Raw genomic sequence first — 13,550 nt, 5'->3', positions numbered from 1 at the left:
GAGGCAGGGTCCTTTAGTGGCGTACATCACGTGTATTAGATCATGTAGGCGCCTACCCTAAAGTGGAATATTTTGCAGACCCTGAAGAGAGCATATTCCACAGACCAAGGGGTCTCAACTTGTCATCAAAACAACCACATGCTGTTAACCCTTCTCAAACCCGTCTTCGTAAGCCACGCGGTCTCTTTCCCAATCCTGCCAAAAAAGTTTGCACGTGCCTTGTTGTAGAAAAAGGACGAATGAGACCTTGTGGATTTGCGCTTCTTCTCATGGCCAATGATATGCGGGCTGATTGTCCATATGGAAGGCGGTAAGGGTGGTCCCTGAACACTGGAAATAGATGTGTGGTGGTGAGGGTGGATGATGGACTTGGCACTGAGTGATTCACCACACGAAGCATCACACTAAGATGCGGAATATCGCTGCACATGGTACTCCAACAAGTGGGTATATCTTTCCCACATTAATGCATTACGCACGTTCGTCATTTCCCTCTTTCTCCCAACTGTTCTCGATGAGGCTGTTGTATTAGGATCAGAAGTGAGTCGAACGCACATGGGCGAGAATTCTGTGACCTGCACAAGGATAGGTTGCGGCATTCCCATCTTTGGTAATGTGAATTCTCAGACTCATCGAGGCACAAGGTGTTCCAATTGCAGGCGACAACAACCGGCTGAGAGGGTGAACACAGGCACCCAATCCCGAACAAGAAGGTCGGACACCTCCAAACGGACACCGAAAAACATACAAGAACAATCCACTCTCCCGCGCTTTCCCCTCCCTTTCTCTCGTCCAACGATCACTCGTCTGTTGGTCACCCTCTCCCCCTCTCACGTGAGATACTCCAATGGCCGCCGTCGTCGTCCTTGCTGCTGCCACCGCCGTCCTCGGCGCAACCGCTCCGGCCTTTGCCCCTCCCGGCGCTGGCCCGCAGTTCCAGACTGCCAACTACACTGGTGGGCAGATATGCGCATATACTTTAGGTTCATCACATAAACAATCTGACGCGTGAGACAGGATTCAGCAACGGCACTCTCCAGAACGGGCCTGTCGTACCCGGTCTTGCCTTCGACAGGTTTATCCAGATCTGGTTCGAGAACACCGATTTCGCCGTCGCCAACTCCTCTGCCGTCTTCCAGCAGCTCGCGACCCAGGGTATCCTCCTGTCCAACTACGTCGCGGTGACCCATCCCTCCGAGCCCAACTACGCCGCCGTCGTCGGGGGTGATTTCTGGGGCATGGGGGACGACAACCTCCATTACATCCCGAACAACATCTCCACTGTTGCCGATCTCCTTGATGCGAAGAACATCTCTTGGGGCGAGTACCAGGAGAACCAGCCGTACGACGGGTTCCCAGGGTACAACTATACCCAGGCGAACTACCTTAACGCTTCTGCTCCCCCGTACACCTACTATGTGCGCAAGCACAACCCTCTAATCCTGTACGACGTTGTTGCGAACGTTCCTTCCCGTGCCTCGAGGATCAGGAACTTCAACGACTTTGCCGTCGAGTGCGTCCTGTCTTCCCTGCTCTGCTCTAATATCTACTGACCCCCAACAGCCTGGGGAACAACACCCTCCCCCAGTGGAGTTTCATCACCCCCAACATGGTGAACGACGCGCACGACACCACCATCGACTTCGCAGCAGACTTCATCACCTACTGGCTCATTCCTCTCATCAGCAACCCCAACTTCAACACCAACCGCACGCTCATCGTCCTCACCTTTGACGAGAACGAGACTTACGGCGATGTGAACAATGTCTGGACCCTCCTGTTCGGCGGTGCCGTGCCCCAGCACCTCTGGGGAACGGTGGACAACACCTTCTACTCGCACTACTCCTGCATCTCCTCCGTTGAGGCGAACTGGGGGCTCGGAAACCTCGGACGTGGCGACGTCAACAAGACCATGTCCAACGTGTTCAACTTTATGATCACCGAGTACAACGTCAGCTACACGAACGAGGACGTGACCAACCCTCCCCTGACGAACCTGACGGGGAACATCCCAGGCCCGCTCAACCCTCAGTACTGGATCCCCTTCACCGCCCCTGTGAACAGCACCGGTGCCGGAGGGGGGCCGACGCTCTTCCTCCCAGGGACGAACATGAACCAGATGGCAGCGAACTCCCCCGCACCAGTGAACCTGACCGCTCTTGGCGAGGCGCTCCCCGGGTCGACACCTGCTACCTCGGCTGCTGCGGGTGGGTCATCCCCCTCCCCTTCGGCAGGCACGTCTGGCGCGGTAGAGCTCAGGATGGGCGCTGTGAGCCTCCTCCTCGCCCTTACCGGCGTGGCGGCTTTCCTCCTTTAAACATCTGTCTTCAATGGGAGTGGGTATGAGAAAAAATGTTGTTGATGGCGTTTAGTTCGGGTAGTACGATGAAAGGGGTTTCATTTGGTCTACAAGATTGGGATATGAACGTACGGCTAAAATGATGACGGAATGAGCATGAGATGATGATGATTGTGTTCCTGTTGGTGTTGGTAGCGAAATACATTATTAGTGTTCATATTCACTTCGGAAAAAGTCGCGGAACAACTCCGCACCCCCGGTTTGACCCTGAATCCCCTAAAGAGCTATAAATGTCCTCATTTTCCCCATAGCCTCTCCAACCAACCCAAGGCAGTCAATTTGTCAACCAAATCAACACCTCCTGCTCATATGCAAGGGATTCCAATCCAGCCCAGTCCAAGCATCTCCAAGTCTCTTGGTCTCTTGGTAGCTTCTCTTGCTAGCCCGTGTCGCGGCTCCGGGCTTGGCTTCGGACTTGTGGTGGGAACGTCGGCATCCCCAAACTTCTGACCGGCGGCAGGCGAACGATGTATCGCATCGAATCTGACAGTCTTTGCCAGAACGTGCATGTTAGGCTCACAGCTCATCTAGCGACCGATAGGCGAAAGGTTAATCCTTTTTCTCTGCCTCGCGTACTTGCCAGCAGAACACGGAATCCCCTCGTCCGACGTCCTAGTGCCTAACCATCAGGTTCTGTAAGTGCCGTGCACCGCTCTCTTCCGCCTGGCCCGCTAGGGGGATTCGTGGCACTCTGCGATTGAACTGCGCGAGAACGTTGGCTCGACGCACGCGGGCAAGGGGGAAGATGCCCATCGCCAGCAGAAGCGGGCGCATGGTGCCTGACCTCGAGAAAATCTATGAGATCGTGCTCTGAGCTTGGGGGGGGTTCTCAACCTGATTTTGTTCGTTCTTGCCCTTCTTTGTGAACGTTGGAAAGAGTTATGGTCGCCCTGCTTGCGCTTGCTGCTGCTATCCCTGCCGTGCTCGGCGCTACGGCGCCTGCGTTCGTCCCGGCCGGCACTGGGCCGACAGTACAGTCGGCGAACTACACCGGTGAGGGCGTCTCCACTTCACACAGAGAGAATCGCTGATCAAGCCGCACAGGGATGAGCAACGGTACCCTGCAGAACGGCCCTATAGTCCCTGGTCTCGCTTTCGACCGGTTCATCCAGATCTGGTTCGAGAACACCGATTTCGCCGTTGCCAACGGGACCGCCACGTTCCAGCAGCTGGCGGCGCAGGGTATCCTCCTCGACAACTTTGTCGCTGTGACCCACCCATCTGAGCCCAACTATGCCGCTATCGTCGGCGGTGACTTCTGGGGGATGTCGGACGACAACCTTCATGTTATGCCGAGCAACATCTCTACCATCGTCGACCTCCTCGAGGCGAAGAACATCTCCTGGGCGTCGTACCAGGAGAACATGCCGGCTGATGGGTATCTGGCTTACAACTACACCCAGCCGGACTATCGGAATGCCTCTGCTCCTCCGTACACCTTCTACGTGCGCAAGCACAACCCGCTCGTGCTATACGACTCTATCGCCAGTGTCCCGAGCCGCAATATGCGCAACAGGAACTTTAACGACTTTGCTGTCGAGTACGTCTCTCCTCTCCCTGCGCTGAAATTCCCTAACCACTCCCTCCTAGCGTGTCGAACAATACGCTGCCCCAGTGGATTTTCATCACCCCCAACCTGGTGGACGACGCGCACGACACGACGATCGACTATACCGCGTCCTTCATCCAGTACTGGGTGATACCCCTGCTCACCAACCCCAACTTCAACACCGAGCGCACGCTCATCCTCATCACCTTCGACGAGAACGACACGTACACGACGAAGAACCAGATCTGGTCTCTCCTGCTGGGAGGCGCCGTACCTGCCTCATTGTACGGTACGACGGACTCGACGTTCTACTCGCACTATTCTTGCCTGTCCTCTGTTGAGGCTAACTGGGGCTTGGGCTCTCTCGGCAGGGGCGACACGAACAAGACGATGAGCAACGTGTTCGAGTTCCTGCTCACGGAATACCACCTCAACTACACGAATACGAACGTGACCAACCCCCCTCTGACCAACATCACAGGCACCATCCCAGGCCCGCTCAACCCGGACTACTGGGTCACCTGGACAGCTCCGGATATGAGCGCCGTCGGTGCTGGCGGAGGACAGGTGTTCGTCAGCTCTGGTACCAACACCAGCCTTACGGCGGCAGCAGCGGGTGCACCGGTGAACCTTACCGCTCTGGCCTCGAGTAACTCCACAGGCTCGGGCAGTACGTCAGACGCGATGAGCTTGCGCGTCGCTGGCTCGGCAGTGCTTGCCGCTGCGGCGGGGGCGTTGTTCCTTTTCTAGACTGGCGATGGACTTGCGCGCAGTGGGGATCATGATCCGCTTTTCCGTACAGCGTGTTTTGTAGCAAAATGTTAATCGGATGTTCACTTGTCATTGATATATTTAGTATCCTGTTCAAGTTTGGCCGTTCTGGATCTGCCACTAGGATGGTCTGATACTGCCACCGCCTGTCGGATGGAGAGATCTTCAAGCCCTTGATGACTCGAGCGGTTCCGTTCCGGGATCCCGGAGCACATGGACAAACCACGCTGGCCAAAGCCTCGCGGGACAATTCCGCACCAACCGCATGGTGCTGCCTTCGTCCACGCGAACAAACTGTAAAATATCCTTTGCAGGGTATGTATTATGCGCACAAAGATAGCGACCACACGCAGGCTCCAAAATCCCCAGGGCTAACACGGCTCCAAAAACAGGAACTCACCCAGCCCACTTCCCCAAATCCTAGAGAGCAGCCGCATGGACCCTCAACCTCCCCCCCACCTTCGGGGTAAACACGAACCCCGCCATCTCCTCCCCATACGTCCTCAACGTTCTCCTAACTCCTTCGCCCGTACCCGTCAAGCTCTCCACAACAAGCTCAATCCCCCTCCTCTCCGCAGAGTCGTAGCCAACCCACTGCCATACCGCCTGCGCGGCCTGCTTTGGCGCTGTGAGGATTGTCAGTGGTTCGGGGAGGGAGGGGGGAGGAAGCCGTTGATCTAGCTCTTGAAGGAGCACCTGGAGCTCGGATTCGTATGATGTTAGAGCTTCGAGTAGGCTGGGGGTGGTGCGTGTTGAGAGCCCGTATTTGTCTGCTGTGGGCGAGTGGGAGATGAGTGATGTTAGGGCTGTTTAGGGGTTAGACATTGGGTGAAGGACGAGCAGAGGGGAGAAGCAGAAGTGACCAGCTGAGAATGGGGATGATAGCTCGTGGCTAATGGACGTAGCTCATAGCCGTAGCTCGTAGCTGGTGACTCGCCGATAGCACAGAGAGGAATAACACAACAAGAACAAAACCTACATTCCACAACCCACATATCCATCTCCCGTCTGGGCAAAACGTCATCCACGCCCCACGTCCCTCCCTCCTTCCCACTCCCCTTCCCTGCCCCCAAACCCTCAACCCCCAAGACGCCACCCACCGCGCCCCCTACCTCAGTGAGCAATTTGCACCCTCCCTCCAAGCGCTCATCCACAGCTCGCAGTTTCTCGCCCCCGACACTCCGGGCCTGGCTGAGTATGGCGTTCGTCGCTTGGTCTACTAATGCCGGGGGAGGCCGGGCGAGGGAGGCAAGCAGCGCCGAAGCGGCTGACGGGGGTGGGGCGGGCTGCAGCGCCTGGGCGCTGGGGAGATGAGCGGGATGCTGCGAGAGTTGTTTAGGAGGCTGTTGGGGGGCTGAGGGGAGTTGAAGGGAGTCAGAATTTGATTTGGGGGAAAAGGACTTGGGCTTGCCTGGGACTGCCACTGGCTTCCCCCGCCGTTTAAGGAGCGAATAATCCTCCCCTAACAATAAGAGCCCTTCTCTTGCCAGAGCGGCCCACAGCCCCTTGCCCCTCCCCTGCCCACCCGTTCCGGGCAGGGAATAATCCGCCATATCAGCAAACACCTTCTTCGCTGTCTCTTCCTGCTTTGCCAGTCTAGAAAGCTCCATCCACGCCTGGGCCTTGAAGTACGTATTCTGGGAGCGGAGGCCTGAGAGGAGAGAAGCGTGCAACGGCTGACGTGGGCGAAGGGGGCGGGAGGTGTAAACTGAGAAGAAGGTGTTGGAGAGTTCCCAGAGGAGGGTGAGGAGGGAGGCGGCGAGTTGGAGTTTGAGGAGGAAGGAGAGGGTGAGAGGGGTGTGCCGGAGGGCGTAGTCTGCTGAGCGGGAGAGGAGAGGGAGGGGGAGAAGAAGAAGCAGGAGGGAGATGCCGAGAGGGCGGAGGAGGACGGAGAGCATGAGGAGGAGGAGGATCGTGCTGATGGACAGGCGCAGTCCGGGCTGTAGGGTATGGTGCAGGTCTTGGAGTATGCTGCTCGGGATGGGAAGCAATTGCTGCATATGGTTAGGGTAGATTTTGACAATGTGGAAGAGTACTGGGGCTCACCTCGGCTTGTGTGGGCCAGCTGACAGTCGTCCGGCACGTAAGTACCTGCATCGTGCCATACACCAATGCAAAGCCCGCCATGCAAACAACGAACAACACCGGTCGTTCATTAAGGATCGCCAAGCCTGTTTGTTTCCTACTCTCTTCAGCTCGCACCTCCAGCAAAAAGCAGAGAAACGTACGAATAGAGGAACAGCTTGGAGTCTGGGTCGCTCAGCCGAGGGAGCCTGGTGAGTCGGAGGAAGAGCAGGGAGAAGAGCAGAGCTGAGAGGGTGTATGTCAGGAGTTGGACGCGGTTAGAGGGAGAGGCGAGCAGCGCTCGTAGATTAGATGGCGGGTGGTGAGTTGCTGACAAGCATGGTTATTAGCTGCTCTGATCATAGGAAGGGGTGCATACTGGTTAAGAGAGTCTTGCGTGCCACCAGCAACGGTACGACAACAACGGCATACACGCTCAACCCGTATGCCCACACCCAAATACTAAGCAACGGCCATAATGCTGGCCGTAAGCGAAGGAAGGAGAGTGCGACTGTTGTAATGAGCGTGGAGAGGACGCTAAGGATGGCGAGGAGGACGTGCATCCTTATTGTCTTTTTGGTGAGAAGGGCCTGGGAGACGATCAGCCTACTCGTAGGGTGTATGCTTTAGAGAGGAGTACCTTGCATGATGCGTCGTACGACTGGACAGCCGTGCTCGTCGTGCTTTGAGCGCTGCTCATCGTTCGTCGTTCGTCGTCGTTGAGAGTGAGATGTATGCGCTCACCGCCGTTCAACGTCAAGTTCGCGTCGGTGGCGAACGCGTGAGTGGCGAACACGAGTCAAAGTTGTCGGCGATACGCCTCGGCCTTAGTTTAGGACCCCGAGTAAAGGTCTGTTGAAGGACCCCAAAGTCCATAGCTGGTCTCGCTCTCAGGGCGTTTTATGAGACCCGCCCGACCCTGAGTTATGTCATAAACATCCCCGAAAATTCGGAAGTTGGTGCACACGTTCTGATGTATTGCACATGCTTCAGTCTTCACTCTCCACCCAAGAGGAAAGGAAGAGAACAGGAATAGACGCATAGAGTCATGCGCACGCTCAACGTGTGGTATGTGCCAAGAGAATATAAAATTGCAAGTGGGTGATTGGGTTGTTCTGATCTAGCCTGAGTGAATTGAGAGGGAAGAGAGGGAAGAGAAGGAGAAAGAACATTCCCTTGTTTAGAAGGTAGGACTAATTGATATCAAACATATGACTGCTGACAATGAAACGGGACTAGAGTGTTCTCAGAGCGAATCCCACTTACCATGAAAGGAAGAATATGAAAAGGCACACGCTGATCTCCATACGACTCTCTGAGCGAGAATGGCTATAAACTTCCCTCTTATCGGTATCTGATAATGTCAACTTCTTGCATCTTCCCCTCCTGCTCCTGAGTGCCTTAAGAGCATCTCCCCGCTCAGTGCTCATCGAGTCATCTGCTCCTCGAGCTACCTGGTCTATTCTCAGTTGCGAGCACAATGACCGCAGATTCACTCAAACGTCGTTCTCCTCTCCTTCGTTGGGGGGTAATCGCCCTAGTAGCGATCATAATCCTCGCACTCGCACTCGGGATTGGCCTCGGTCTGGGACTCAAGCACTCTTCTTCTTCTACCTCCGCGGGGAGCAGCAGCAGCGACGACGGCAGTAATGGCAGCACTGGAGGGAACGGACTCAACGCCACTGCCCCTCCCTTGTCCAACTTTGCGCTCAAGGATATAAGGAATGACTCGCCTCAGGTTAGGGAGTACACACTCGTTGTCCAGGAGGCGACCGGCTCACCGGATAGCGTCTTCCGCCCAGGGATGTTGGTTGTCAACGGTGCGTCTTGTCTCCTGCTTTCAGTTGCCCTCGCAGCTCTAGAACGTCTGATGGATCTTCCTCGTAGGCACGTACCCCGGCCCCACCTTGGTAGCAAACCAAAACGACAGGATGATCATTCACGTCATCAACCAGCTTCCAAACAGCACCGCCATCCACTGGCACGGTCTGTACCAGAACTGTAAGCCTTCCCCGCCTTCCCCTCGCACATTCACTCACCCAGCTCAGCGACGCCTTTCTACGACGGGACGAACGGGATCTCCCAGTGCGGTATCCCCCCTTCCCAGTCGTACACGTACAACTACACCTTTGGCGACTTCTCTGGCTCCACGTGGTATCACGCGCACTACAGTACGCAGTACACGGACGGAGTTGTTGGCGCCTTGATCGTCAACCCGAGCAATGCGAGCACAGACGCTGACGGGCGACCTGTCCCCCCCACACCAGCCCCGACCGTCCCGGTACCAGCGTACGACCAGGACATAGTCGTCGTCATGCAAGACTGGTACCACACGCCGTCTCCTATCGTGCTCGCGCTCTTCCTTGGTCCGGACGGGATCGACGGCACGCAGGGGGACGAGCCCACCCCTGAGTCGGGGACGATGAACGGCTTGGGACAGTTTGACGGCAATGGGGAGTACTTCAACTTCTCCCTCGAAGCGAACATGACCTACCGGTTCCGGCTTGTCAATACTGGTTCACTGGCCAATATCAGGTTCTCGATCGATGATCACCCCTTGCTGCTCGTCTCCGCCGACGGGGTAGACGTCGTACCCCAGTGGGTGTCGGGTGTCGAGCTGGCCGTGGCACAGCGGTACGATGTGCTGGTTCGAACGAACGAGACGAGCGGCGGGCAGTGGTGGGTCAGGGGAACGATACTGGACGACATGTTCGCGTATTCCATCCCGGATCAGGAGCTCGACCAGCGGGGGATCCTCTCCTACCCCGTTCCCTTCCCTAACACTACCCCTCTCGACCCTGCGTCCGCCGACCCTGGGCCTGGAGCGAACATCTCCGATCTGGATACGTCGACACTCGTCCCTTCCCTGCCTATCGACGCTCCTGAACCGACGCACAGGTACCCAGTGACGATCTCCTTCCAGGAAACGCAGGACGACGAGTACCTGGCATTCCTGAACAACACCTCCTGGTACCCGCTCGACAAGGAGTGCACGATGTCCCTCCTCCAACAACCTTCTTTCCTCAGCTCGCTGACTTCCTCCGACGGGCCATCGGTGTACGGAGACTCCCAGCTCCTCCTAACACACAACGGGATCGAAGTTGTCGATCTCCTCCTGGACAACCTGGACGAAGGTGACCACCCGTTCCACATGCACGGCCATCGGCCCTGGGTGATGGGCTCCGGAGCGGGGCGGTATCAAGGACAATCCTTCAACCTGACGAACCCGATGCGGAGGGACACGCACCTCATCCCAGCCTACTCGTGGGTCGCCCTCCGGTTCATCACCGACAACCCCGGCATGTGGGCATTCCACTGCCACATCGCGTGGCATATGAGCTCGGGGCTGTTGATGCAGATCAATAACCGCCCGCAGGTGGCAGCGAGCTATGGACTGCCGGACGTGTTGCTGCAGCATTGTGCGGTTGATAAGGGGAGTGAGGCGAAGCGGTCTGTGGGGCTTAACGTGCGTTTGGGAGGGTTCTGAGCAGCTGGGGCGGGGCGAGAGAGTGGGTTTGGAGGCGGAAGTTGGGAGTTGCAGGTCGGGGTTGGGGTTGGAGTTGGTGCAGCAGGTATGACCCTTCATTATTACTCCTCGGTGTACTGTGGCTAGAATATTCAACGCGGATAATGAGGGAATCCAACTCGAATGAAAGAATCCCTATTTGCACTTCTATCCGCCGGCGCATCAGGGTCACCGAGGGTCTTTCTGCCAGCTCCTGGTCCGTCTTCCGCTCCTCTCTGGCAATTTCTGCTCTGCCGATACCCTCGGATCTCTCTTGTTGTCGCTTGCTACATGTGTGCAGAGGGGCACGTTCCCTCAGCAGGTAGAGTATCTGCTGGCCGAAGCCATATGCACGCAAGCTAACAGCGCGTCATGGCGCCGTTCAAAAACCCAAGTCGAGGCGTGTGCTTAGATGCGGTGCCTGAGTTCTCGAGAACGATACTCCCCTCCTGAGGCGATATAGACATCCTGCTGTTTGGCACGAACTTGCGCTGTTATCTCCCTGCTCTCTGCCCTGCCCTCATCGACTCTGAATCTGCAACCAATGGCAGATACTGCGAACGTCGAGAAAGACTCGATCGAGGTGTTGCCCAAGGGGCCCACGGGCGCCCCTAGGCGAAGGTACAGAGTGTACTTCCTCGGCGGAGCGCTACTCGTCGTCATCGTCCTCGGTCTCGCTCTCGGGCTTGGGCTGGGACTCGGGCTGAAAAACCGGAACTTCAATTCTGGGTTCGCCTCCGGGTCGGGGAACAGTACCGTCACGTACAACGTCACCGTCCCTACGGCAGACAACTTCCTCCTCCCCGATATAAGGAACGACCCGCCCCAAGTCCGCTACTTCTCCCTCGTCGTCTCCGAGTCCTATGGTGCGCCGGACACGTTCGCCCGGCCCATGCTAGTCGTCAATGGCACCTATCCTGGCCCCACCCTCCTAGCGAACCAGAACGACAGGCTCATCATCACGGTCTACAACCAGCTTCCCAACGTCAGCACGGCCATCCACTGGCACGGCCTGTACCAGAACACCACGCCCTTCTACGATGGCACGCATGGGATTTCCCAGTGCGGGATCCCGCCTGGCCAGAGCTTGGTGTACAACTTCACGTTGAATGGGTGGACGGGGACGACATGGTATCACTCGCATTACCAGACGCAGTATACGGACGGCGTCCTGGGCGCGATCGTGATCAACCCTAGTAACGCGACGGTTGATGCGGATGGGCGGCCTGGTGCGTGCCGACGTGCTTCATCCAGACGACAACTAATGCATGCGGCGGTTCAGCGAACAACCCGCCTCAGCCTGCCAATCCGGTGCAATGGGATGCCGACTTTGTTGTCGTACGCCCTGCACCTCCGTCCGTTAGCGCTCAACCTGACCCTGCACCTAGATAATTCAAGACTGGTACCACACGCCCTCACAGGCAGTACTCGCGCTCTACCTCGGCCCAAATGGGCCAGACGGCACCGCTGGGGACGAACCTACGCCCGAATCCGGAACGATCAACGGCCAAGGCCAGTGGTACGGTGGTCCGTATGCCAACTTCGCGCTCCAAGCCGGGAAGACGTACAGGTTCAGACTGATCAATTCCGGGAGTCTGGCAAATGTGAGGTTCTCGATTGACGACCATCCACTGACGATCGTTTCTGCTGATGGGGTGGATACGGAGCCGTTGGAGGTTGCTGGGGTGCAGATTGCTGTCGCGCAGCGGTGGGTTGCTCTCTTCCCCCGCCGCTGATTCAGAACCGCGCTCATACGATTGCACTGGTAAGATACGATGTGTTGGTGCATACGAACCAGACTACAGGCGGCCAATGGTGGATGCGAGGCACCGTCCTAACAGACATGTTCACCTATTCCGTTAACGATGCGCAATACGACCACCGAGCCATCCTTTCCTACCCGGTCGCCGACCCCTCCTCATCCCCGCAGCCAGGCTCCGCAGACCCGGGGCCGGGTGTGGCAGGCTTGCAGGACCTCAGCACCACGGACTGGTTTTCGCTCGTTCCTGCTGTGCGACAGACGATCCCGGAGCCAGACTTCCAGTACCCCCTCGAGATAAGTTTCTCGGTATATGAGGATACGAACTATTACGGGTATATGAACTCCACTGTGCGTCCTACCTTTCCTCCTGCGAGCCTGCGTTGATGTCCGCTAGTCCTGGGTGCCCCTGGAAGGGGAGTCCACCCTGACGCTCCTGTCGACATCACGCTTCATCTCCGCTCTCGTGAACGGGCCCTCGATTCCTCAGGGCCAGCTCATCGTCACGACCACTTCCGTACAGACTGTCGACTTGCTCATAACGAACCTGGACGACGGCGACCACCCGTTCCACTTGCATGGGCACAGGCCTTGGCTCCTCGCTGCCGGAGACGGGCGGTATGCTGGCCAAGCGCTGAATACGACTGACACGGTGTTGATGCGGGATACACACGTGATCGCGCACTTTGGATATGCGGTGCTCAGGTTCGTGACGGACAATCCTGGGATGTGGGCATTCCATTGTCGTGCGTACCTCGCGTCACATGGGCTATATTGAGGCGCTGACGGTTGGTGGTGGTAGACATCGCCTGGCATATGGGCGCGGGACTGCTGATGCAGATCGCCTCCCAGCCACAGGTGGCCCTGTCGTATGGCATGCCGCAGGAGATCCTGGCCCAGTGTGCGGGATAAACGGGAATGCTTAGGTGTGAGGGACCTGTCAGGAATGCGGTGGAGGTGGGATATAGGGGTTCTGTATGTTAGTTGAAAATGTTCTGTATCGGATAGGAGGTAGAGCTTGTAGATGGTTCGGTATTGTTCGATGACTCATGACTCTCGATCATTACAGCTTAGTTGTGCAGTATAAGCGCTCGGCTTACATTATCGTCTCTGTTTAGCGCCGGTTCCAACCAACCCCGTTGGGGCAAACGTTACGCACGTGCCTGAACATAGAGGTGCATCCTCCGAACCCTTTTACCGTTATCGGCCTGTGCGTGCCCCTGACCGTGGCCCTGTCCCTATTCTTACCCTGTATTCGGATTGCTTCCGTCATTGGGGGATATTACGCACACGCCTAAGTTTTCGAAGAGGAGAGCAGCAAGACGGACGTGACTTGCTTTTTGACAGCCAGCAGGGGCGTGTTAGACCATCCCACTCTCCTTTTCTTACTTTTACTCTATTTGGGGTTACTTGAGGAGGGCCTACGTACCCCTTTTCTAGAGGAGGTCTCTCGTTCCTGTACTGTGCTATTGACTGGTCAGAAGCGTACAGTGCTGTGACAGAGGAACTCGTCCTCGAACGACGACAAGCACACACCAAACAC

At 56.8% G+C, this 13,550-nt stretch overlaps 5 protein-coding genes across 5 annotated transcripts; 4 read left to right on the top strand and 1 right to left on the bottom strand.

The window, feature by feature from the left end:
* The first annotated feature begins 798 nt into the window (after positions 1-798).
* Positions 799-2,460, top strand: DACRYDRAFT_23755 (uncharacterized protein). The gene is made up of 3 exons (XM_040773375.1): positions 799-956; positions 1,018-1,513; positions 1,564-2,460. The coding sequence occupies exons 1-3, from the start codon at positions 848-850 to the stop codon at positions 2,315-2,317; spliced, it is 1,359 nt and encodes a 452-aa protein (XP_040626634.1). The 5' UTR covers positions 799-847; the 3' UTR covers positions 2,318-2,460.
* Positions 2,461-3,240: 780 nt separating this feature from the next.
* DACRYDRAFT_109841 (uncharacterized protein) lies at positions 3,241-4,658 on the top strand (the record flags this gene model as incomplete). Its single annotated transcript, XM_040768952.1, has 3 exons — positions 3,241-3,352; positions 3,404-3,899; positions 3,950-4,658. The coding sequence occupies 3 exons, from the start codon at positions 3,241-3,243 to the stop codon at positions 4,656-4,658; spliced, it is 1,317 nt and encodes a 438-aa protein (XP_040626633.1).
* Positions 4,659-5,099: 441 nt separating this feature from the next.
* On the bottom strand, positions 5,100-7,482 carry DACRYDRAFT_101322 (uncharacterized protein; the record flags this gene model as incomplete). The annotated part of the gene is made up of 6 exons (XM_040767544.1): positions 7,384-7,482; positions 7,123-7,333; positions 6,908-7,073; positions 6,726-6,861; positions 5,659-6,673; positions 5,100-5,485 (listed from the first exon to the last, which is right to left on the bottom strand). The coding sequence occupies exons 1-6, from the start codon at positions 7,441-7,443 to the stop codon at positions 5,100-5,102; spliced, it is 1,974 nt and encodes a 657-aa protein (XP_040626632.1). The 5' UTR covers positions 7,444-7,482.
* Positions 7,483-8,223: 741 nt separating this feature from the next.
* On the top strand, positions 8,224-10,271 carry DACRYDRAFT_82181 (multicopper oxidase 2A; the record flags this gene model as incomplete). Its single annotated transcript, XM_040776554.1, has 3 exons — positions 8,224-8,563; positions 8,631-8,744; positions 8,792-10,271. 3 exons carry the CDS (start codon positions 8,224-8,226, stop codon positions 10,228-10,230), a joined length of 1,893 nt encoding a protein of 630 aa, XP_040626631.1. The 3' UTR covers positions 10,231-10,271.
* Positions 10,272-10,792: 521 nt separating this feature from the next.
* DACRYDRAFT_109838 (multicopper oxidase 2A) lies at positions 10,793-12,919 on the top strand (the record flags this gene model as incomplete). The annotated part of the gene is made up of 6 exons (XM_040768951.1): positions 10,793-11,477; positions 11,531-11,586; positions 11,637-11,956; positions 12,019-12,358; positions 12,405-12,753; positions 12,810-12,919. 6 exons carry the CDS (start codon positions 10,793-10,795, stop codon positions 12,917-12,919), a joined length of 1,860 nt encoding a protein of 619 aa, XP_040626630.1.
* Positions 12,920-13,550: the final 631 nt, after the last annotated feature.

Source organism: Dacryopinax primogenitus (assembly GCF_000292625.1).
Source record: "Dacryopinax primogenitus strain DJM-731 SS1 chromosome Unknown DACRYscaffold_15, whole genome shotgun sequence".
Lineage (NCBI taxonomy): Eukaryota > Fungi > Basidiomycota > Dacrymycetes > Dacrymycetales > Dacrymycetaceae > Dacryopinax > Dacryopinax primogenitus.
The sequence above is the reverse complement of the archived record's forward strand: the minus strand, read 5'-3'. Positions and strand labels throughout refer to the sequence as shown.

Bases quoted from the DNA above. Each gene is read 5' to 3' on its own strand.
- DACRYDRAFT_23755 (XM_040773375.1), top strand. From the start codon at position 848: ATGGCCGCCGTCGTCGTCCTTGCTGCTGCCACCGCCGTCCTCGGCGCA. The intron at 957-1,017 runs GTGGGCAGATAT...CGCGTGAGACAG, and splicing joins CCAGACTGCCAACTACACTG to GATTCAGCAACGGCACTCTC. The intron at 1,514-1,563 runs GTGCGTCCTGTC...GACCCCCAACAG, and splicing joins TTCAACGACTTTGCCGTCGA to CCTGGGGAACAACACCCTCC.